Consider the following 25,097-nt stretch of genomic DNA (forward strand, 5'->3'; position numbering starts at 1 on the left):
ACACACACACACAGCCTTGCTTATGGGCAAGTGATGCAGGCTTGTACTTGCCCACTGTTATGCAAGATATCAAATGTATATCTCTCTCCCTCCCTCTCCCCGTCTCTTCCTACATCCTCCTCCTTACATCCTTCCTCCCTCCCTTCCTGTCCACCCTCTTTATGCCTCCCTCTCCATCCATGCCCCCCTGTGTAGTTCTGGCAGTATGGTGAGTGGGTGGAGGTGGTAGTGGATGACAGGCTACCTGTACGCGAGGGTCGCCTGCTCTTCAGCTACTCCTGTACCCGCAACGAGTACTGGGGCGCCCTGGTGGAGAAAGCCTATGCCAAGTCAGTCAACCGGGGTGTGGGTGTGTGTGTGTGTGTATGCGTGCGTCCATGCACCCGTGTGTGTGTGTGTGTGTAATGTCGTACATAATTTGAGTGTTCGTGTGTGTCTGGCTGTGTGACTGACACTGCTCTTATGAGGTCTCAGCCTCGTTTGAATGTGTTTATTGTACAGCTCTTTGAGTAGGAGCATCTGCTAAATGACAGAACATGTACATCTATAAAATGTATCTCCCTCATTTCTAAGTCCTTCCTCTCCCACACCACTCTCTCTCCTCCCCCTTTCTCTCCACACACCCCTTTCTCATGCTCCCTCTACTCCTATCTCGGAGCAGGCTGATCGGGTCATATGGAAGTCTGAAGGGGGGTAATATCTCAGAGGCTATGGAGGATTTTACAGGGGGCATAGCCTACTCCCTCCCTGTCTCCTCCCGCGCCCCCAGGGTCATGTGGAAAGCCCTCTCTGCTGCCATGTCCCGTGGCAGCCTGCTCAGCTGCTTCATACAGGTACAGCACATACATGCACGCAGGAACGCACACACACACACTCACACCCGATGGGGCGGCAGGTAGCCTGGCAGGTAGGAGCTTTGGGACAGAAACCGAAAGGTTGCTGGATCGAATCCCAGAGCTGACAAGGTAAAAATCTGTTGTTCTGCTCCTGGGCAAGGCAGTTAACCCACTGTTCCCCAGGCGCCGATGACGATTAAGGCAGCCCTCCGCACTTCTCTGATTCAGAGGGGTTGGGTTAAATTCGAAAAACACGTTTCAGTTAAATGCATTCAGTTAGGTATCCCCTTGTCACTTTCCATGGAACAAATATGACTCATAGACTTTATGATGAATGCTGTACCAACATAGCTGCATACCTTCCTCACACCTCTCCTTTGTCAATAGCTACTGTGATGGCAAGTGTGATTCTTACTGTGTATGCAGCACCTGTGGTGAGTTGCTCTCTATGTGCTGTGTATCTCCACAGGCTAGTAACTACCGTGAGATAGGCACAGTGACTGCAGAGGGACTGGTGAAGGGCCATGCCTACGCCATCACAGACACTGACACGGTATGTATCATACTGTGCTTCACTAAGCTAAAGTCATCAGAAAACAATCCACTTTCTCATTTTGCTCAAATAATTGTTTGTCTGTGTGCGTGTGCATGTGTGTGCGCGTGTATATGTGGTTCAGGTGAAGAAGCCGGCTGGCGAGGCCTTGTTGCTGAGGCTGAGGAATCCCTGGGGCTGTGTGGAGTACTCTGGACCCTGGAGTGACAAGTGAGGAATTGTGTGTGTGTGTGTGTGTGTGTTTCATTTTGTCATTACACAGGCATGTAATCCTGTGTGTGTAATTGCAGGAGTAAAGACTGGGATGATGTGGATGCTGCTGAGAAGAAAAGGATTGATCTGAAAAACAGTGAGGACGGCGAGTTCTGGTAGGTTCTGGTTACAAACACACGTAGACACAAACATACCTAGACACATACATACACATACAGTGCATTCAGAAAGTATTCTTACCCCTTGACTTACTCCACATTTTGTTGTGTTACACCCTGAATTCAAAATGGATTAAATAGCTTTTTTTTCCTCAACCATCAACATGCAGTACCCCATAATGACAAAGTGAAAACATGATTGTTTTTGTGCAAATTTATTGAAAATGAAATACAGAAATGTTGGTTGTTGGTCATCGCTAGACAACCATTTTCAGGTCTTGCCTTAGATTTTCAAGCAGATTTAGGTCAACACTGTAATTCAGCCACTAAGCAACTCCAGCGCAGATTTGGCCTTGTGTTTTAGGTTATTGTCTGATGGAAAGCAGACTGAACCAGGTTTTCCTCTAGGATTTTGCCTGTGTTTAGCGCCATTCCATTTATTTTTTATCCTCAAAAACTTAGGACGCCTGTATCTTTGTAGTGACTGGGTGTATTGATACACCATCCAAAGTGTAATAAATAACTTCACCATGCCCAAAGGGATATTACATTTTTACACATCTGCCCTTCGTTTTTGCGAGGCGTTGGAAAACCTCCCTGGTCTTTGTGGTTGAATCTTTGTTTGAAATTCACTGCTCGACTGAGGGACCTTACAGATAATTGTATGTGTGGGGTACAGAGATGAGGTAGTCATTCAAAAATCATGTTAAACACTATTGTTGCACACAAGTGTGAGTCCTTGCAACTTATTATGTGACTTGATGAGCAGATTTATACTCCTGAACTTATTTAGGCTTGCCATAACAAAGGGGTTGAATACTTATCGACTCAAGAGATTTCAGATTTTAATTTTTTATTAATTTGTTAAAATTTAGAAAAACACAACTCCACGCCGACATTATGGGGTATTGTGTTTAGGCCAGTGACAAAAAAATATAAATTTAATCCATTTTAAATTCAGGCTCTAACACAACAAACTGTGGAAAAAGTCAAAGGGTGTGAATACCCTCTGAAGGCAGTGTACATCGACCAATCTCGCCTTTTATCTATTGCACTTTGTTTTTGTTTATGCGTACATGTGTATATATAACGTAATGTATAATAACTGAACGTATTATAGATGACTCCAAATGAAATACTGTACCATGTTTGGCTATGACTGCTTTTCGTGTCTCAAAACGGTTTGAGTGGTCCACAATTGTGGTTGTTAAAATCTCTACTGTATCATTGTGAAGTGACACTTTAATAAATGCTTCTCACTCTAACTCAACATCTCATCTAGTTTCATTACTTTGCAACAACAGCACACGAACACATTCTGACAGTGTGTATCCGCTCTGTGTCAGGATCAGTGCGGAGGACTTCAACAAGCTGTTTGACACAGTGGAGCTGTGTAGTGTGGACCCTGACCCCATAGTGGAAGAGGACACATCCACTGACCCCGACTCCCCTGCTGACCCCCCCTCTGCCTGGACCCTCAGCTCCCACAAAGGCTCCTGGGTATCGGGCTCCACTGCAGGGGGGAGCTGTAGTTACCCTCGTGAGTGTGTGTGTGTGTGTGTTTCCAAAAGCAGAATGTTTGTAATTTCATCCAGTTGTCATTTACCACCTTCCTTATCAACATTCCCTCCTCTACACCTCCCTCTCTGTGTCTCTCTCTTTATCTCTCTCTCTCTCATAGGATCCTTCTGGAAGAATCCCCAGTTCCAGCTTGTCCTTGCCGAGCATGATGATGATATAGAGATGACCCCGGGGGAGAAGAAGGTGGCAGAGAAGCAGAAGGAGACGGTAAAGCAGTGCACCGTGCTGGTGGAACTACTGCAGAAAGACCGGAGAAAGAAGGAGAAAATCAACTTCCTCCACATCGCCTTCCACATCTACAGGGTGAGAGAGGGAGGGAAAATGTGTTGTTCCTGTGTGCGCTGTGAATGTGAACGTTCTACATTTTCAGTTAATCTGACATATTTCCTGTTTCTGCAGGTTCCTCCAAAGGTAAGTATTTTATTGTAAAGTTGTTTTTTTTAACTACATATTTTCATTAGTTAGACAATGACATGGCTTTTAATCTACCAACCATGTCTGCTGCCCCCCTCTCTCCACCACTACCTGCTTCTCTCCCTCTTTTCTATCTCTGCCTTCCCCTCTTCTCTCCTCTCCTCTCTTCCTCTTTCCTTCTCTTCTCTCTTCTCCCCGCTCCCCCTCTCGTAGCTCCGGGGCCTGTGTCTGGACCAGAGCTTCTTCTCTTTCAAGCAGCCTGTGGGGAGTTCTGGGGTGTACCAGCCTTTCAGGTACTGTACCTCAGCAGCCAGTCTTCACGGCAAATATGTCACATTTTCACGAAAACAGTCAATAGAAGTTCTTCTCTTCTTCTTGCCTTTTCGTCACCGTAGGGCTGTGTGGAGGGAGGTGAGGCTGGACCCAGGAAACTACGTGATCCTGGCCTCCACCTACAGTCCCAACCAGCCCGCGGAATTCTTCCTCCGCGTCTACTCCAAGACTGGCAACAATCTGGGGTACAGAGAGGAGGGTGGTGGGGGATGATGATGATGAAGATAATTAGTAACAGACTGATGGTGCTCCTCCTTGTATTCCAGGACACAAGACTTCACTTGCTCCACTGGCTTCCTCATGGTGAGTTAAACCTTACTGAAGTCTACTTCTACTGCAGTCCTGCTCTCCAGTTCACCAAGCCAACTGTCTGTGCGTGTGTGTGTCCTTCACAGGTCATGTCAATGCCACCAGTCTTGCCAGAGGATCGCAAGAGAGTACAGAAGACCTTTGATGAGGTGGCGGGGCCGGTAGGAATTCTCTCATCTCTAAATCTAACTGAACCACAGAAGATAAATGTCTCCTTTAGACAGTCTTAACCTCCTGTTCTCTCTCCCTGGCAGGATGACAAGCTGAATGCTAAGGAGTTCATGAAGCTGGTTAACTCAGGTTAGATCATTCATGAACTCAGGTTGTCATTATAAGGTTAATTTAGTCAAACCATGTTGCAGAACTCCATAAACTGCTGTAATGAAGGGTGCAACTATTGTATGTTGGTCCTTTTGAGGGGAATATTCTTACAGTGCAGTACCAGTAAACGGCTGTAGGGGGAGCAGAGTAGCAAGGTTTCCTCTAGCAGGTAGACACTTTTTGGGGAAACAGAGATGACTTCTCTAGGCGAAACCTAATGGCTATTATAAACTGGGTGCTTCGAGCCCTGAATGCTGATTGGCTGACAGCCGTGGTATATCAGACCGTATGCCACTGGTATGACAAAACATGTATTTTTAGTGTTCTAATTACATTGCTAACCAGTTTATAATAGCAATTAGGCACCTTGAGGGTTTGCGGTATACGGCCAATATACCACGGCTAAGGGCTGTATCCAGGCACTCAGCGTTGTGTCGTACATAAGAACAGCCCGTAGCCGTTTAATATTGGCCGTATACCACATCCCCTTGTGCCTTATTGCTTAAATATACCATTACAATCCTTTGCCTTGTTCACTCCTCCCCTCTCCCCTCTCCCCTCTCCCCTCTCCCCCTCTCTCAGTTCTGGAGAAAGACTACCAGCTGCCACTGGAGACATGCAGACAGCTCATCTTTGGAGAGGAAGTATCCTTTTATTTGGCCAGTTGTCACAACCTTTCCCCTTACATCTCACTGGCTTTGTTTTTCTTGCCAGGACCACAAAGCATCTAAGAGCAGGAATGCTGATCTAGGATTTGTCCATTTAATCTTATTCATTGTGATCTAAAAGGCTAAACTGATCCTAGATCAGCATTGATTTGCTTTGTGGATACAGGCCCTGGTACTTTTGAGTGCCTCTGTCTGTGTCTGAGAGCTGTCCCTAACCCACGTGTCAGACTGGGGGGCGTAGCAGTCTGACCCGAGAGCAGACAGAGCCTGTGCTGGCCTCTCTTCGCAGTCTTCAGGTACGACTGCTATAGGTACAAAACCCAATATGTTAAGCAATAAAGCCCAAGGGGGCGCGGTGTATTGGCCAATATACAGCGGATAAGGGCTGTTGTTATGCACGATGCAAAGGGGAGTGCCTGGATACTGGCCTTAGCCATGGTAACTGGAATGATGAGATAGATGTTCTTTTTCTCTGTTTTTGTTTGATAATTACACTGCCGTACTGTGTTGGATCTTACCCAGCCATCTTGTCTCAAGAGGACCACAATGGAAATAAGTCCCAGACTTCATTGTGTGTTATCCTCCATGATTGTATTTATGTGCGTCTATGGCTTTTTCAAGTTTTATGTGTGCTTGTGTTTTTAAATGGTTGAATTAACAAACTAAACTAAACTAAATAAACTATAAACTGGTTAGCAACATAAAAGTGTTCTTGCATCATACCCAAGGTATGTTGTCTGATATACACATGGCTGAAATGCTGTTTCAGCCAATCAGCATCCAGGACCCAAAATACCCAGTTTATAATTAGTGATATTACTTAGCTACTGCTACTCAACCATCCTTCATTGACCTCTCTCTCTCTTTCAGTCCATCTTCTTCAAGTTTGATCAGGACTCTTCAGGGACTATGAGCCCCTTTGAGCTTAGTCTGGCCCTCCAGGCTGCTGGTGTGTACACACGCGCGCACACACACACACTCTCACTCTCTGCCTCTTACACTCACTCATTCACTCACTCACATTTTACCTTCCACTCCACTCTTGAATGGATAATAACACATTTCTCTCTCCTTCCCTCTCATCCCTGCCTCATCATTCTCTCCTCTCCTCTCTGCTAGGTGTGCAGTGTGATGGCCAGGTCATACAGCTGCTGTGGGAGAGGTTTGGCTCTGGGGAGCTGCACCTGCCTTTCCATGGCTTTGTGGCCTGTATCACCAGGCTGCGCAAGCTATTCGGTATTTCAACACACACACACACACACACACACACACACACACACACACACACACACACACACACACACACACACACACACACACACACACACACACACACACACACACACACACACACACACACACTTAGGTGAGCTATGTTTTGTTGCAGGTTATGATATTCAGCCTTCATATTGTGTGCTTCTACCCCCAAGCCATAAGACTCCTGAACATCTAATCAAATTGCTACTCAGACTATTTGCATTGCCCCCCTTCCCGCTGCTCCTTTCTGTGTTATCATCTATGCATAGTCACTTTAGTAGCTACCTACATATACATATTACTTCAACTAACCGGTCCCCCCGCACATTGACTCTGTACCGGTACCCCCTGTACAGTGGGGCAAAAAAGTATTTAGTGTGCCACCAATTGTGCAAGTTCTCCCACTTAAAAATATGAGAGAGGCCTGTCATTTTCTTCATAGGTACACTTCAACTATGACAGACAAAATATAATATAATCCAAAAAATCACATTGTAGGATTTTTAATGAATTTATTTGCAAATTATGGTGGAAAACAAGTATTTGGTCAATAACAAAAGTTTATCTCAATACTTTGTTATATACCCTTTGTTGGCAATGACAGAGGTCAAACGTTTTCTGTAAGTCTTCACAAGGTTTTCACACACTGTTGCTGGTATTTTGGCCCATTCCTCCATGCAGATCTCCTCTAGAGCAGCGATGTTTTGGGGAAGTTGCTGGGCAACACGGACTTTCAACTCCCTCCAAAGATTTTCTATGGGGTTGAGATCTGGAGACTGGCTCGGCCACTCCAGGACCTTGAAATGCTTCTTACGAAGCCACTCCTTCGTTGCCCGGGCGGTGTGTTTGGGATCATTGTCATGCTGAAAGACCCAGCCACGTTTCATCTTCAATGCCCTTGCTGATGGAAGGAGGTTTTCACTCAAAATCTCACGATACATGGCCCAATTCATTCTTTCCTTTACACGGATCAGTCGTCCTGGTCCCTTTGCAGAAAAACAGCCCCAAAGCATGATGTTTCCACCCCCATGCTCCACAGTGGGTATGGTGTTCTTTGGATGCAACTCAGCATTCTTTGTCCTCCAAACACGACGAGTTGAGTTTTTACCAAAAAGTTATATTTTGGTTTCATCTGACCATATGACATTCTCCCAATCTTCTTCTGGATCATCCAAATGCTATCTAGCAAACTTCAGACGGGCCTGGACATGTACTGGCTTAAGCAGTGGGACACGTCTGGCACTGCAGGATTTGAGTCCCTGGCGGCATAGTGTGTTATTGATGGTAGGCTTTGTTACTTTGGTCCCAGCTCTATGCAGGTCATTCACTAGGTCCCCCCGTGTGGTTCTGTGATTTTTGCTCACCGTTCTTGTGATCATTTTGACCCCACGGGGTGAGATCTTGCGTGGAGCCCCAGATTGAGGGAGATTATCAGTGGTCTTGTATGTCTTCCATTTCCCAATAATTGCTCCCACAGTTGATTTCTTCAAACCAAGCTGCTTACCTATTGCAGATTCAGTCTTCCCAGCCTGGAGCAGGTCTACAATTTTGTTTCTGGTGTCCTTTGACAGCTCTTTGGTCTTGGCCATAGTGGAGTTTGAAGTGTGACTGTTTGAGGTTGTGGACAGGTGTCTTTTATACTGATAACAAGTTCAAACAGGTGCCATTAATACAGGTAACTAGTGGAGGACAGAGGAGCCTCTTAAAGAAGAAGTTACAGGTCTGTGAGAGCCAGAAATCTTGCTTGTTTGTAGGTGACCAAATACTTATTTTCCACCATAATTTGCAAATAAATTCATAAAAAATCCTACAATGTGATTTTCTTGATTTTTTTTCTAATTTTGTCTGTCATAGTTGATGTGTACCTATGATGGTAATTACAGGCCTCTCTCGTCTTTTTAAGTTGGAGAACTTGCACAATTGGTGGCTGACTAAATACTTTTTTGCCCCACTGTATATAGTCTCGCTATTGTTATTTTACTGCCGCTCTTTAATTACTTGTTACTTTTATTTCTTATTCTTACTCGTTTAAAAAAAACTGCATTGTTGGTTAGGGGCTCGTAAAGTAAGCATTTCACTGTAAGGTCTACTACACCTGTTGTATTCGGCGCATGTGACGAATAACATTTGATTTGATTTGTTTCTGTCCCCTCTCCCCAGCCCTGTATAAATCAGAGAGCAACCCTGAGGTCAAAGACGGAGGAATCAATACTGTGAGTCCTCCTTGATCTTAAAATCAACTAAAACCCTGGACCTAAGCCTAACTTCATGTCCACATCCTGGTTCAACCCTATCCCTACCCTCAACCACAACCCTAACCCTAGCCTAAACCCTAACCCTAGCCTAAACCACAACCCTAACCCTAGCCTAAACCACAACCCTAACCCTAGCGCCATGTCCAGATCTCGGTTCAACCCTAACCCTAACGCTTACCCTAACTCCAACCCTATATGTTAACATGAACCATAACCTGACCCAAACCCGTCCTGTGCCAGACCATATCCTCAAGCCTAACTTGTACAGTATCTTGACCCTGACCCCACCTCTAATACAGACTATACCCTTACTAATGCCCTCTAACCCTGAATAGTTGCTGTTCTTTTACAGTGGCTGCTCCGACTCCTGACCGTGTGAGAGTGCTCTGTAAAGGGAGTTTCTGCGTGGGCACTGCAGGGGAATTCTATCTGACCAGGAACATATGATAACATCATGCCTCTGCCGGCGCCCTCGTCCACACACACACAGGCGCACACGTACACCACACACACAAACAGCCCCTGGCCTTTGTCAGCATAAGATACCCCGCATATCAGTTAAGTATTTTCAGCAATTGAGTCAAGTATTTTCAGTTCTACAGCCAAGTATTTCTTTAACCTTTCATTATTTGAGTTTTAAATAGTGAAAATGTAGTTGAAGCCCTGGAGTTGAAATGTATTCAAAAATTAAAAAAAATGTAAAAATGAATCCACTTTGATAATGTAAAATTATTTCTGTGTTTATAAATACAGCCCAGCCTCACATACACGGTGAGTACGGCCTGCCCTGGTGAGGGAGTGAAGGTGATGTCTCAACCGCGCAGCACACACGTCTCTATACTTATCATACTGACGCCTCCTACAGCATCAACACGCACTCGCTGCCTCCTCTGCTACTTCCCTCCCTCCTTTGCTCCCTCCCTCCTTTGCTCCCTTCCTCCTTTGCTCCCTTCCTCCTTTGCGCCCTCCCTCGCGCTCTCAATTCAATTCAATTCAATTCAATTCAAGGGCTTTATTGGCATGGGAAACGTGTTAACATTGCCAAAGCAAGTGAGGTAGATAATATATAAAGTGAATATATAAAGTGAAACAATAAAAATGAACAGTAAACATTACACATACAGAAGTTTCAAAACAATAAAGACATTACAAATGTCATATTATATATATATACAGTGTTTTAACAGTGTACAAATGGTTAAGGTATACAAGGGAAAATAAATTAGCATAAATATGGGTTGTATTTACAATGGTGTTTGTTCTTCACTGGTTGCCCTTTTCTCGTGGCAACAGGTCACAAATCTTGCTGCTGTGATGGCACACTGTGGAATTTCACCCAGTAGATATGGGAGTTTATCAAAATTGGATTTGTTTTCGAATTCTTTGTGGATCTGTGTAATCTGAGGGAAATATGTCTCTCTAATATGGTCATACATTGGGCAGGAGGTTAGGAAGTGCAGCTCAGTTTCCACCTCATTTTGTGGGCAGTGAGCACATAGCCTGTCTTCTCTTGAGAGCCATGTCTGCCTACGGCGGCCTTTCTCAATGCAAGGCTATGCTCGCTGAGTCTGTACATAGTCAAAGCTTTCCTTAATTTTGGGTCAGTCACAGTGGTCAGGTATTCTGCCACTGTGTACTCTCTGTGTAGGGCCAAATAGCATTCTAGTTTGTTCTGTTTTTTTGTAAATTCTTTCCAATGTGTCAAGTAATTATTTTTTTGTTTTCTCATGATTTGGTTGGGTCTAATTGTACTGCTGTCCTGGGGCTCTGTAGGGTGTGTTTGTGAACAGAGCCCCAGGACCAGCTTGCTTAGGGGACTCTTCTCCAGGTTCATCTCTCTGTAGGTGATGGCTTTGTTATGGAAGGTTTGGGAATCGCTTCCTTTTAGGTGGTTATAGAATTTAACGGCTCTTTTCTGGGTTTTGATCATTAGTGGGTATCAGCCTAATTCTGCTCTGCATGCATTATTTGGTGTTCTACGTTGTACACGGAGGATATTTTTGCAGAATTCTGCGTGCAGAGTCTCAATTTGGTGTTTGTCCCATTTTGTGAAGTCTTGGTTGGTGAGCGGACCCCAGACCTCACAACCATAGACGGCAATGGGCTCTATGACTGATTCAAGTATTTTTAGCCAAATCCTAATTGGTATGTTGAAATTTATGTTCCTTTTGATGGCATAGAATGCCCTTCTTGCCTTGTCTCTCAAATTGTTCACAGCTTTGTGGAAGTTACCTGTGGCGCTGATGTTTAGGCAAAGGTATGTATAGTTTTTTGTGTGCTCCAGGGCAACAGTGTCTAGATGGAATTTGTATTTGTGGTCCTGGTGACTGTACCTTTTTTGGAACACCATTATTTTGGTCTTACTGAGATTTACTGTCAGGGCCCATGTCTGACAGAATCTGTGCATAAGGTCTAGGTGCTGCTGTAGGCCCTCCTTGGTTGGTGACAGAAGCACCAGATCATCAGCAAACAGCAGACATTTGACTTCGGATTCTAGTAGGGTGAGGCCGGGTGCTGTAGACTTTTCTAGTGCCCGCGCCAATTCGTTAATATATATGTTGAAGAGGGTGAGGCTTAAGCTGCATCCCTGTCTCACCCCACGACCCTGTGTGAAGAAATGTGTGTGTTTTTTGCCTATTTTAACCGCACACTTGTTGTTTGTGTACATGGATTTTATAATGTCGTATGTTTTACCCCCAACATCACTTTCCATCAATTTGTATAGCAGACCCTCATGCCAAATTGAGTCGAAGGCTTTTTTGAAATCAACAAAGCATGAGAAGACTTTGCCTTTGTTTTGGTTTGTTTGGTTGTCAATTAGGGTGTGCAGGGTGAATACATGGTCTGTTGTACGGTAATTTGGTAAAAAGCCAATTTGACATTTGCTCACTCTAGTAACTCCGTCTCACAATCTGCCTCCTTCTCCCACTGTTACCCTGTGTGCTCTCAAAGTCACAAAAACACACACAAGCATGTATGCTCTTGTCTTTTCTCCTGATGCTCCAAAATTAGAAGCTTTGCTCAGACACAGCTTCCTGTTCATCTTTAGGGGACTACATACCGGTTGCCCGCGGCAACAGTCCATCCACCTCGGAACAGAAAGTGGGCATAGTAGACAGATGTGTATGTGACTCTCTCTGAATAGCCCTTATGGACATTCCATGACTGAACGTTCTAAGCACACTTCCTACCGTTGTGGCAATTTCCGGTGGCGCATAATATAGAACGGAAGTCAGTCTAGTTGTTATCGACGATATAACATTACTACCACTATATCTCAGTTTGTTACTATGTGTCTTCAGGACTTGCCTCAAATTAATATTAATGGTGTACATCGAATTGTTAAATCAGCCTCGGAGACTCCAGCTAGCAAGAACTGAAAGGGGTTCAAGATGTATATAGGAAGTTACATAGACAACTATGAAGGTGAGTACCAAGTCAGTGACAGATGTCACATTAGCTAGCTACAATCATATTAGCTACCTAGCTAATTTAACTAGTAAATGTAGCTAGCTAGTTACTTCGTAAAAGTATGTAACGTTGACAGAATCTACTTGAGAATGTGTGTATTTTCGTTAGGTTGCTAGCTATATTTGCAAGCTAAAAATAATTGTTGTTCATTTCTTCTACACGGTATCTAGCAAAGATACATTGACACCGCACAGCATGAGAGTAGGGAAAGGTTAAAGATGGCTACTAGGGACCATGTTAAACATCTCCTGTGGGACACTGTCATCATGGTCAAAATGTGTGTAGACACTACTATGTTCATTGTTATTCATGGGCCACATCATTCATATTTCTCACTTCAAGTCATTCATAACACGTATCTTCACTTCACAGATGGAGTTAAAGCACTCCGTACCAGTGATAGGTCCAAAGCCACTGCTGCTGTGTTGCAGGAAGTGCTATGTGCAATCAGCTGGTGGCCCTTCTTTACCAGACAGCGCACTACTCTCAACTAAACATTCCTGCTGCACCACCAGTTCACGGCTGCACAGACACAGAACAGCGTTGGCACAAGCCAAGAACACTTGTGAGTCTATCAATATCCATTAAAAAAATGCACATGAAAAGTATTCAGCCTATGTAACAGTAAATCCTTGTTAATTAGGGTGTGAAGCCATTTTATAAAACATTTTGTTATGATTCTTATTCGTATTCTTTGTATCCAGATGATAAGCCTAAACAGTGCCGTTTTTACGATGTAACAACAAATGTTTGGGACAAAGACTAAGGGGAAATATATAATAATCTCTAAATCTCTATATTTGAATCCATTTTATTTGAACTTACGGGCTTGTGTTGTTTCTGGAAAAGTTACATGAGTCTTTGTCATACATTTACATTTAAGTCATTTAGCAGACGCTCTTATCCAGAGCGACTTACAAATTGGTGCATACACCTTATGACATCCAGTGGAACAGCCACTTGCATCTAAATTTTTTTTGGGGGAGAAGGGGGGAAGAAGGATTACTTACCCTTACTTACCCTATCCTAGGTATTCCTTGAAGAGGTGGGGTTTCAGGTGTCTCCGGAAGGTGGTGATTGACTCCGCTGTCCTGGCGTCGTGAGGGAGTTTGTTCCACCATTGGGGGGCCAGAGCAGCGAACAGTTTTGACTGGGCTGAGCGGGAACTGTACTTCCTCAGTGGTAGGGAGGCGAGCAGGCCAGAGGTGGATGAACGCAGTGCCCTTGTTTGGGTGTAGGGCCTGATCAGAGCCTGGAGGTACTGAGGTGTCGTTCCCCTCACAGCTCCGTAGGCAAGCACCATGGTCTTGTAGCGGATGCGAGCTTCAACTGGAAGCCAGTGGAGAGAGCGGAGGAGCGGGGTGACGTGAGAGAACTTGGGAAGGTTGAACACCAGACGGGCTGCGGCGTTCTGGATGAGTTGTAGGGGTTTAATGGCACAGGCAGGGAGCCCAGCCAACAGCGAGTTGCAGTAATCAAGACGGGAGATGACAAGTGCCTGGATTAGGACCTGCGCCGCTTCCTGTGTGAGGCAGGGTCGTACTCTGCGGATGTTGTAGAGCATGAACCTACAGGAACGGGACACCGCCTTGATGTTAGTTGAGAACGTCAGGGTGTTGTCCAGGATCACGCCAAGGTTCTTAGCGCTCTGGGAGGAGGACACAATGGAGTTGTCAACCGTGATGGCGAGATCATGGAACGGGCAGTCCTTCCCCGGGAGGAAGAGGAGCTCCGTCTTGCTGAGGTTCAGCTTGAGGTGGTGATCCGTCATCCACACTGATATGTCTGCCAGACATGCAGAGATGCGATTCGCCACCTGGTCATCAGAAGGGGGAAAGGAGAAGATTAATTGTGTGTCGTCTGCATAGCAATGATAGGAGAGACCATGTGAGGTTATGACAGAGCCAAGTGACTTGGTGTATAGGGAGAATAAGAGAGGGCCTAGAACAGAGCCCTGGGGGACACCAGTGGTGAGAGCGCGTGGTGAGGAGACAGATTCTCGCCACGCCACCTGGTAGGAGCGACCTGTCAGGTAGGACACAATCCAAGCGTGGGCCGCGCCGGAGATGCCCAACTCGGAGAGGGTGGAGAGGAGGATCTGATGGTTCACAGTATCGAAGGCAGCCGATAGGTCTAGAAGGATGAGAGCAGAGGAGAGAGAGTTAGCTTTAGCAGTGCGGAGCGCCTCCGTGATACAGAGAAGAGCAGTCTCAGTTGAATGACTAGTCTTGAAACCTGACTGATTTGGATCAAGAAGGTCATTCTGAGAGAGATAGCGGTAGAGCTGGCCAAGGACGGCACGCTCAAGAGTTTTGGAGAGAAAAGAGAGAAGGGATACTGGTCTGTAGTTGTTGACATCGGAGGGATCGAGTGTAGGTTTTTTCAGAAGGGGGTGCAACTCTCGCTCTCTTGAAGACGGGAGGGACGTAGCCAGCGGTCAGGGATGAGTTGATGAGCGAGGTGAGGTAAGGGAGAAGGTCTCCGGAAATGGTCTGGAGAAGAGAGGAGGGGATAGGGTCAAGCGGGCAGGTTGTTGGGCGGCCGGCCGTCACAAGACGCGAGATTTCATCTGGAGAGATAGGGGAGAAAGAGGTCAGAGCATAGGGTAGGGCAGTGTGAGCAGAACCAGCGGTGTCGTTTGACTTAGCAAACGAGGATCGGATGTTGTCGACCTTCTTTTCAAAATGGTTGACGAAGTCATCTGCAGAGAGGGAGGAGGGGGGAGGATTCAGGAGGGAGGAGAAGGTGGCAAAGAGCTTCCTAGGGTTAGAGGCAGATGCTTGGAATTTAGAATGGTAGAAAGTGGCTTTAGCAGCAGAGACAGAGGAGGAAAATGTAGAGAGGAGGGAGTGAAAGGATGCCAGGTCCGCAGGGAGGCGAGTTTTCCTCCATTTCCGCTCGGCTGCCCGGAGCCCTGTTCTGTGAGCTCGCAATGAGTCGTCGAGCCACGGAGCGGGAGGGGAGGACCGAGCCGGCCTGGAGGATAGGGGACATAGAGAGTCAAAGGATGCAGTAAGGGAGGAGAGGAGGGTTGAGGAGGCAGAATCAGGAGATAGGTTGGAGAAAGTTTGAGCAGAGGGAAGAGATGATAGGATGGAAGAGGAGAGAGTAGCGGGGGAGAGAGAGCGAAGGTTGGGACGGCGCGATACCATCCGAGTAGGGGCAGTGTGGGAAGTGTTGGATGAGAGCGAGAGGGAAAAGGATACAAGGTAGTGGTCGGAGACTTGGAGGGGAGTTGCAATGAGGTTAGTGGAAGAACAGCATCTAGTAAAGATGAGGTCAAGCGTATTGCCTGCCTTGTGAGTAGGGGGAAGGTGAGAGGGTGAGGTCAAAAGAGGAGAGGAGTGGAAAGAAGGAGGCAGAGAGGAATGAGTCAAAGGTAGACGTGGGGAGGTTAAAGTCGCCCAGAACTGTGAGAGGTGAGCCGTCCTCAGGAAAGGAGCTTATCAAGGCATCAAGCTCATTGATGAACTCTCCGAGGGAACCTGGAGGGCGATAAATGATAAGGATGTTAAGCTTGAAAGGGCTGGTAACTGTGACAGCATGGAATTCAAAGGAGGCGATAGACAGATGGGTAAGGGAGAAAGAGAGAAAGACCACTTGGGAGAGATGAGGATCCCGGTGCCACCACCCCGCTGACCAGAAGCTCTCGGGTGTGCGAGAACACGTGGGCGGACGAGGAGAGAGCAGTAGGAGTAGCAGTGTTATCTGTGGTGATCCATGTTTCCGTCAGTGCCAAGAAGTCAAGGGACTGGAGGGAGGCATAGGCTGAGATGAACTCTGCCTTGTTGGCCGCAGATCGGCAGTTCCAGAGGCTACCGGAGACCTGGAACTCCACGTGGGTCGTACGCGCTGGGACCACCAGATTAGGTGGTCGCGGCCACGCGGTGTGGAGCGTTTGTATGGTCTGTGCAGAGAGGAGAGAACAGGGATAGACAGACACATAGTTGACAGGCTACAGAAAAGGCTACGCTAATGCAAGGAGATTGAATGACAAGTGGACTACACGTCTCGAATGTTCAGAAAGTTAAGCTTACGTAGCAAGAATCTTATTGACTAAAATGATTAAAATGATACAGTACTGCTAAAGTAGGCTAGCTGGCAGTAGCTGCGTTGTTGACACTACACTAATCAAGTCGTTCCGTTGAGTGTAATAGTTTCTACAGTGCTACTATTCGGGGCTAGCTGGCTAGCTAGCAGTGTTGTTTACGTTACGTTGAGTTAAAAGAACGACAATAGCTGGCTAGCTAACCTAGGAAATCGCTCTAGACTACACAATTATCTTTGAAACAAAGACGGCTATGTAGCTAGCTATGTAGCTAGCTACGATCAAACAAATCAAACCGTTGTACTGTAATGAAATGAAATGAAAATGTGATACTACCTGACCGGTGATTGAATTCGAATCAGTAGAGGTGTGGTGACGTTGGCTAGCTGTTAGCTGTTAGCTGTTGGCTAGCTAGCAGAGTCTCCTACGTTAAGGACGACAAATAGCTGGCTAGCGAACCTCAGTGAATTAAGATAATCACTCCAAGGCTACACACACTAAACTACACAATTATCTTGGAAACAAAGACAGCTAAGTAGCTAGCTAACACTAGACTAATCAAGTCGTTCAGTTGAGTGAATAGCACTACAGTGATGCTAATCTGTGTGCGTTAGCTAGCGTTTGCTAGCTCCTGGGCGAATAGCAGTGAAGGCTAGTTATCTCTCTATCCTAATGTTAAGGTTTTAAAATGTTTTGCAGAAGTTCTCTCTACAAAGCACTCAATGGATACAGGCCTGACATGGACCTTCTCCGCGTGCCAACTTTTGTCCACTTACTGCCCCTCTTGTGACAACAATGGAAATGTCAGCTGACGTGCCCCTGGTTGAGTCTGCCTTTGGGCCAGTGCAAGCTAACAGTGTGCTGTCCTATCAACTTCCACAGCCAGACCTGTGAAATTGTGAAGATTGCCGATGCCCCTGCTCCACCAATAATTCCATTAGATGGCTACAGGCTTCAGTCTTCCCAGTGTGCTTACGTCCTTAACCATCAGGAGCAGTTCCACCTCAAGGCATTCGAGACAACCTACGAGATGTCACACAAAGTCGAGGTTGCTACAAGGGAGCAGAGCAGCAACCCAGAATGGCATCCGCTCAGGACAATGAGAATAACATCCTATCGTTTGAGAGGTTTGCCATGTCCGGGGAGAGACCTCAGCTGACCACCTAGCTGAGCGGATGTTCAAGGGATCATGGAGATGAAGAGGGGGCTCTGGTCCATGGAGCCAGTGGCTGTACAGGAGTACTGCACACTGAAGAATGTTAACTTCCTTCCGTGTGGCTTCGTAGTGCACCAAGATGCTCCATGGTTAGGATCCTCTCCAGATGGATCCCAGTGTGAGACCTCACTTTGGACTCTTAGAGGTCAAGTGCCCAAATGTACTAAGTTATGTTGACTGCCTTTACCTGAAGATACAGAATGGGGAGCTGAAGTTGAAGAGATCTCATGCTTACTACTGGCAGGTGCAAGGTCAAATCCTTCTAAAATGTTGTAGCTGGTGTGACTTTTGTAATCTGTGCACAGGAGGACAACCTAGTTGAAAGGATATATAAAGATCTACAGGTTTCAAAACCTATAAGAGGGAAGGTTGACAACTTATTTTTACCACTACCTGCAGAAGTGTCTTATCTCGCACCTGAATGGATCCCCTGCATGGGTGCCAAGTTTAGTGGTATTATGAAAAAATAAGTATTGATGTTCTTGTGAAGAAAACTACAGTATAATAGATGTTTTAAAAAAAATGTATTTCAGCAAATGTTCAACAGTTCAGTTAATCAATTACACATCTCTAACATTGTATTCAATCTTGCATTCTGGCTATTCTGTGTTGACTTGATTTCTTTCCCCCACCCTTTAACTCATTGCCTAATTAAAGCCAATACAAGCTCTACACAAACTGATATTCACTGCAACACAAATTATTGATACATGTCATAGATAAACAAATTATTATTTTGCTGCTAGCAAATAGACACATGTACATTTACACTGGCTTGGCCAAAGGTCCGTTTTGATAGTTGACCAACAGGCGGCAGGGTAGCCTAGTGGTTAGAGCGTTGGACTAGTAACCGGAAGGTTGCAAGTTCAAACCCCTGAGCTGACAAGGTACAAATCTGTCGTTCTGCCCCTGAACAGGCAGTTAACCCACTGTTCCTAGGCTGTCAAAATAAGAATTTGTTCTTAACTGATCTAGTAAAATAAAGGTAAAAAAAAACAAAATCATTTTGCAAATAATTGGTTGATGCTGCCTGCGATGGTCAGGGGGATGACTGTCAAACAGCTTGTGCTCCTTTACTCTGCGGCTCATTCTTTCAACATGCACTCTCAGCCTGGCAGTGGATTGGGTCTCCCTTAACTCATGCGCTGGTATCTGTGTGTGTCTTGAAAGGCTGTCCTCTTGACCCTGCACAGAACAATGTCATCTACGAAAAAGCCCTTATCCACCACACGGCCATCGCTCATCCATATATTTATTTGTACATATTCTTATTCATCCCTTTACACGTGTGTGTATAAGGTAGTTGTTGTGAAATTGTTAGGTTAGATTACTTGTTAGATATTACTGCACTGTCGGAACTAGAAGCACAAGCATTTCACTACACTCGCATTAACATCTGCTAACCGTGTGTACTGTATGCAACCAATAACATTTTATTTTATTTTTAATGGCCATGTCAGGGGTGAGTAAGGAAATAATTCCAGACTGCTTGAAGATCTCCTTGTCAGATCCAGAATACAACGATGACAAGTGACAGCTCCATGTGGTGACGTTCCCAACATGCCCTTAAAGGTACAGTGTGACTTGTAGGGAAAAAAACGCCTCACTCTGCAGTAGTAGTGACGATGGTGTTTGGCAGCGGTGTTCAGTGCAGTCGATCACTACCTGGGGGTCTGGATAGTCCTTGTTCTCAGGTGGGCTTTTGGATCCTTGGGGATCCATATCCGTGTTGATCCAAGCAGACAGTAGAGGAAGTTGGCCCAAGAGATCATAATCGGTCTCACTGTCGATTGGTGGAGGCTGAACCAATGGGCCAAATCCTTCTGCTTCAGACCCAGCGACAGATGAGTCATAAACAAGAACAACTCGTCGATTTGATGGCAGTGTCTGAACATAAGGAAAACCGTTTTAGTACAATATAGTCCTTACATTCAGTCCATAACACAAACAGTAAACAATGATTAACAATTACAGTAAGATCAAATAATATTCTCTAAGTACTGTATTTAATGAAGTCCCTTACTGGTTTTCTTCCAGTAACACTTGTTTCACATGGATTGGTGCTTGTGACTCTTATTAACTTGGTCTCTGCTGCTCAATCAAGTGGGTGGGTGTAGTTTGCAAATCTGAAGACGGACCCAGAGTATTTGAATACCAAAAAAGCTCATTACTGTTATTGCCCATCTTCTCTAAGCATCAAGTAGCACTAGACATGACCGAGCTGCTATTGTAGCCTGTTTTTCTTGTTACTGCAATTTGTACTGTAATTCACAGCATTGAATTTGTTTTTAAAAATCCTGGGAAGTGGACAAGACCCAAATCTTATTTGCAGCAATGACCTGGGAGCATTTTTTGGGGTTAACTGAAAACTAATGTCAACACAATATACATTCAATGTGCTAGTCTAGTTTTACATTTGTTATTATTTTACCTTTATTTAAATAGGCAAGTCAGTTAAGAACAAATTCTTATTTACAATGACAGCCTACCAGGGAACAGTGGGTTAACTGCCTTGTTCAGGGGCAGAATGACAGATTTTTTACCTTGTCAGCTCAGGGATATGATCCAGCTGGGTACTGGCCCAACACTCTAACCACTAGACTACTTGCCACCCCTAAATAATAATGAACATGTTCTTAAAGGTAAAATGGACTTCGGTATAATAATAGTAAATAATAAACAATAGTAATGTTGGATAATAATAAATCATTACTGTACCTTGTGTAAAAACGTATATCCTCGTCAGAACCAGCAAATTGCTGTAGACCAAGGCCGTGTTAGGCGAACAGTTTCTTCAGCTCAGCTCGAAGCTGCTCAATTTCTCTTACATGCTCATGCTTTTCCATTAGGGCCATGTCCAGGGCTGCGGGTTTAGGGGCCGCACAGTAATCATGTGTCTGGACCGGATCAAGAGACGGCAGTCCATAGGCAGCGCACCTTGTACTTCATCCTCCTCAGTCGGGGCAGGAGGTTTCAGTCTTCTTTCCCAAACACCAGGTCTCTTTTGAATGTGCCAGTTCCACGAGAAGACTGTAGGAACAACACCTCTTTTTAGGTATTGTAATTTTTCCCTCAACAAAGTCACTCTCGACGAAATGTGTACTACACACCTGTGTTTGGTGACCATAAATTTGTCACAGCATACTGCCACCAACCACCTTTTTCTGAGTTCTACATCGACCGGGAAACTATGGAGGCTCATAATACCATTACATTTTGAGGCACTGTTCATTAGCACCTCCTTCGTTGGGCTGTAATTTAAACGTAGTCATTGCGAACTATTTCAGTCAGAGATGGATTGACGACAGTTATCTAACGAGTAAGCTAATGATCAAAACAAGTCAGCAACCCGGTAGGAAGTCAAATAGAGTGTGGGAGGCAGTATAATGCATAGAGCCTATTCTGGTTCAGCTGACTTGAGTTTTCTGTATGAGGTGAGTTAGTGTGACAGCAGTGGTCTAGCCCAGGCTGGGCCCAGCAGACATGATACACAGGTACTCCTCTCTGTTTCTCTTTCCACTAAAAAAGCAAATGCAACACAGGGTCTGTATACGTTTAACCCAGCGAGATAGCTTTACAGGTCACTGTATTGAGTCATCTGAAATTCAACATCTGAATTTGAACCAAATTTGAACTGTTATTTTACCCGTACCAAATGTATTCCTCTTCTCATTTCATCCTCCCCCTTTCCCATTTTCCTACAGTTCCTTCCTCCTAAAATGTCCCACTAAGCCCCCTATCACCTGCTCCATGCATTCACCCCCCTCCCCCCCCCCGTGTGGTGCTGACTGTGATGCTATAGGCCTATAGATGAACATAGGCTATAGTAATATATGGAAAGAAAAAAACGGTCTAGACTTATTCGTAGGTATATATCTCTCCTTTTCCATTTTAGGCTAGTAACATTTGCGGATTATATCACTTTTCCTGCTTTGTTGTCTCTTGGCATTTGTAGTGCTTCAAAATTGTTTGGGCCTCAACTCCACTTCCCTTTCGCCCATCTAGTAGAGACAGACTGCCCTCTGTAGTGACAACATTTAGTAGCCGACTATCGATTGCAGTCGGGCACTGCGAAGAGGCGCTCACATCAGAGACCCCACATGACTGGCTTGATAGAGAGGACTGTTGTAACTAAATACAGGCAATGTGTGGAAGAATAATTGTGAAGTAATGTGTTTTAAAGGAAGAAGAGTAAAATGTGTGTGTGAGAAAGCAAGATCTTGACGTTTTAATTAAACAGCGGTTGTAGGCCATCACACATTTAATCGACATGGGATTAACTAACCACGGAAAATGATGCAAATGGACGATAAACAACAGAGTTCTAAGTAAGATCCTGGTACCATGTCATTACCCCAACTCCAGCTGACTAACTTCCCGGAGGCTCTGCATACCTCTCCCAGATGGTTCGAGTAAGTGGGTGGGTAAGCCTATGCGTGTATTTAAGAACTGGATTTGTTTGTTGCACAATTCCCCAAAACGGAGCTACGACGAACAAATCGAGATCGATTGGTTCAATCTGACTTTATTTGCTAGGCCTATTATTTTCAAATTCCTCTAAATTTTAGCATTGAAAATGGAGTCTCAGCAGGTCACACCTGGATCCATTGCCAACCCGGTAAAATTTGGGGGCCAGGACTATGTAGCTCTCCTAGATGCGTGCGTTAAATCCGGTTCGCTGTTCTCTGACCCAACCTTCGCCCCGGACCAGAGCTCCATCGGTATGCCTACCGACCCAGACCCCAAAAAGGAGATCACGTGGCTGCGACCCAAGGTAGGCTACCGTCCTATCGGCGTTTACATGATAGCCAGTCATATAGTCATGCTCAAAAACGTACTTCTACATTGCAATAGTCCAGCTTTTTACTCGTGATAGTCATGCTCATTTTATGGATATCTGTAGCCTATGTTATAATTTTTTATGTTGACATTATGAATTGCGTTTGAGGATATGAGTAAGTCTAGGTAGTTCAGGGCAGAGTTTAAAGTTGGGTGTTGCTCTTGGACAGATGTAGGTTACACCTGAACTGACTCACTGTCTGTGTTGCCAGGTTAAGCAAACATTTCAGGTCCAATTACCACTCAAAACCCGCCCACAAGGGCTGAAAAATAGCCCACATTTGTTTTCCAGCAGCAAGAGAGGAGTTCTCACATCTATCCAATAGGTGTCTTCATAATGACAATCTAAATACTTATGGTCAATTTGCTTTACCTTGTTCTTTGCCTTTCTCCCTTTGTTATTGGTTCATCACACCAAATGATTTAATAAATAAATCTGAACTATAGAAGTGATTCATAGTGAATGATAAAGAGGTATGTTTTTTTTCAGAACACATTCTTCTGAAATGGTGTTAACACAATGTTAATCATTGTGTAATAGGGTTAATGCAAGTCACATTGCTCTAAAATAATCGTATTCCTTTAAACGGGAGTATACAAATCTAAAAGCCCCAACAGTTCTTTTATTTCATAATAAATGTCAATTAATGTGTGGTTGCAGCCTGATGTCCCAGTCATCCATCCTCTCTCTGGAGCACGGTGGAAAGAAAAGAGAGAGGAGATCCATCAGGAGTCCAGTACATCAAGTGTATTCTACTATTAATCAATCAATCACTACTATAATTTGATAGTCTGTCATGGATTTAGAGATAAGTACTCACCAAAACAGCAGTGCTGGTTTGATAGTAGCCCTCCATAGAGGATGGGGTGATCCCCATACAAGTTGCTGCTGCAATTCCCCATGTTGCTCTACAGAGAGTAGAACAACAGACAGAGCGATAATGAGGGATGAGTTTGAGAAACGGGGGCAATGAGACTTTACAGACAGATGACTGAAGGAAGTGTCTCTGTGTGTAGACTCACAAATAACGCTTAGAAAGGTTGCTCACCCTGCTTTTTTTCTTGTGTTCAGCAAACTCCCTGCCCGTATCCAGAGCACTCTCCTCCTGCTGTGAACTGCCACTCTGTCTGTTCTTTTTTTGTTCCACCCATCCAAACTATTCACATCAAATGTAACTATTTACAGTCTGTTTCCTCTCTTCTTTTAGAGAAGAGGGTTGTCTCCATTTTACCTCAGCCTGTTGTGCTGAGTAGATGTCAGCGGTGAACAATGAGAGCATCCTTGCTGACGTTCCTTTTGCACGTGGGCTCAGACTCTCATGATGTTCTCAAGACATCTTTCCTGCATTCTGTTTCTCAGCTCGACATCTTTCCTGTGTTCTGTTTCTCAGCTTGTTTTTAAATTTTCTTTTTAATCAATGCCTTCTGGGAGAAGGCACGTTCAACAGCAGCATTGCTGAATGGCAAAGAAAGCACTGCGAGCGCAAAAAGTCCACGTTCCTGTAAATCCTTCTCCCCCACTGCATCAGTGTGTCTAACCTAACCTCTAACCTTTCTATTTTACTGCCTACTTTGTTGGTCTATTATTGAGTGTGGATCACTCCACTGTTGGTCAGCCTTTCCGGGGTCTCCTTTTGAAGAGAGGGAAGAAGGAGAGAGCATCTAGACGTGGCTTGACGCCATTGAGCACAATGCTCAGGATGAGAGAGACTCGAGTGCCTCCAGTTGTTTGATGTTATCCGGAAGTCTCTGCTTGATCTCCCTTATCAGAACAACCATGTGGTCTATGCACTGGGTTTTCATGTCCTGTACCATTTGTGGGTCTATTCCTCTGGTGGAACTGAACCCCGGAGTCCACAGCCTCGAGTGGAAGGCGATGCTCATCTGTTAAGTTTAATTCCATGAGTTCACTCCTGTTCTTGTTGCATCATATCTTCAGCATTATCTTCAGAGGGCTTCACCAACATTGATGGTAGTATATATGTCTTCATATTCCAAGAGTCACGGGTGGTATTGGAGAACCATGTATATGTCTGTGACACCATACAGTGCATTCGGAAAGTATTCAGACCCCTTGACTTTTTCCACATTTTGTTACGTTATAGACTTCTAAAATGGATTAAATTAATGTTTTTCCTCATCAATCTACACACCGTACCCCATAATGACAAAGCAAAAACAGGTTTTTAGAAATGTTAGCAAATTTATAAAAACTAAAAACCAGATACCTTATTTACATAAGTATTCAGACCCTTTTCTATGATTAATCAGTCAAATTGATTTATAAAGCCCTTTTTACATCAGGCGATGTCACAAAGTGCTGTACATCTGCAAGCAATGCAAGCAATGCAGATGTACAATCACGGTGGCTAGGACAAACTCCCTAGGAAGAAACACTCTAAAATGTGCCGTTTTGTCACACAACACAATACCACAGATGTCTCAAGTTTTGAGGGAGCGTGCAATTGTATGCTGACTGCAGGAACATCCACCAGAGCTGTTGCCAGGTATTTGAATGTTCATTTCTCTATCATTAGCTGTCTCCAATGTTGTTTTAGAGAATTTGGCAGTATGTCCAACCGACCTGGCAACTGCAGACCACGTGTTACCACAACAGTCCAGGAC

At 44.8% G+C, this 25,097-nt stretch overlaps 2 protein-coding genes and 1 long non-coding RNA gene across 7 annotated transcripts in view; 2 read left to right on the forward strand and 1 right to left on the reverse strand.

Moving 5' to 3' along the window:
* The window catches only part of LOC118397112 (calpain-9-like), a 68,942-nt gene that overhangs the window by 13,034 nt on the left and 30,811 nt on the right, over positions 1-25,097 (forward strand). For 2 of the 5 annotated variants that reach the window (XM_052467222.1, XM_052467225.1), the window contains exons 4-22: positions 196-329; positions 662-833; positions 1,306-1,389; positions 1,514-1,599; positions 1,680-1,757; positions 3,107-3,300; positions 3,442-3,752; positions 3,969-4,048; positions 4,151-4,273; positions 4,355-4,391; positions 4,484-4,558; positions 4,652-4,697; positions 5,301-5,362; positions 5,614-5,682; positions 6,257-6,335; positions 6,506-6,622; positions 8,804-8,856; positions 12,742-12,934; positions 17,117-19,474. In XM_052467222.1, coding sequence (XP_052323182.1) covers positions 196-329; positions 662-833; positions 1,306-1,389; positions 1,514-1,599; positions 1,680-1,757; positions 3,107-3,300; positions 3,442-3,752; positions 3,969-4,048; positions 4,151-4,273; positions 4,355-4,391; positions 4,484-4,558; positions 4,652-4,697; positions 5,301-5,362; positions 5,614-5,682; positions 6,257-6,335; positions 6,506-6,622; positions 8,804-8,856; positions 12,742-12,934; positions 17,117-17,118 — 1,995 coding nt within the window. In that variant the 3' untranslated portion in view covers positions 17,119-19,474. Of the gene's footprint in view, positions 1-195; positions 330-661; positions 834-1,305; positions 1,390-1,513; positions 1,600-1,679; positions 1,758-3,106; positions 3,301-3,441; positions 3,753-3,968; positions 4,049-4,150; positions 4,274-4,354; positions 4,392-4,483; positions 4,559-4,651; positions 4,698-5,300; positions 5,363-5,613; positions 5,683-6,256; positions 6,336-6,505; positions 6,623-8,803; positions 8,857-9,250; positions 10,135-12,741; positions 12,935-17,116; positions 19,477-25,097 lie in introns of those variants that run through there. The other 3 variants (XM_052467223.1, XR_008067678.1, XM_052467224.1) reach the window with 3 other exon arrangements.
* Positions 22,063-25,097, forward strand: part of LOC118397110 (calpain-9-like) — a 33,715-nt gene continuing 30,680 nt past the window's right edge. The window contains exon 1 of the mRNA XM_052467236.1: positions 22,063-22,407. Coding sequence (XP_052323196.1) covers positions 22,210-22,407 — 198 coding nt within the window. The 5' untranslated portion in view covers positions 22,063-22,209. The remainder of the gene's footprint in view (positions 22,408-25,097) is intronic.
* Positions 22,414-25,006, reverse strand: LOC118397114 (uncharacterized). The gene is made up of 3 exons (XR_004828348.2): positions 23,522-25,006; positions 23,294-23,381; positions 22,414-23,161 (listed from the first exon to the last, which is right to left on the reverse strand). It is a non-coding gene; the product is annotated as an uncharacterized LOC118397114 (long non-coding RNA).

This window comes from Oncorhynchus keta, chromosome 18 (assembly GCF_023373465.1).
Source record: "Oncorhynchus keta strain PuntledgeMale-10-30-2019 chromosome 18, Oket_V2, whole genome shotgun sequence".
NCBI lineage: Eukaryota > Metazoa > Chordata > Actinopteri > Salmoniformes > Salmonidae > Oncorhynchus > Oncorhynchus keta.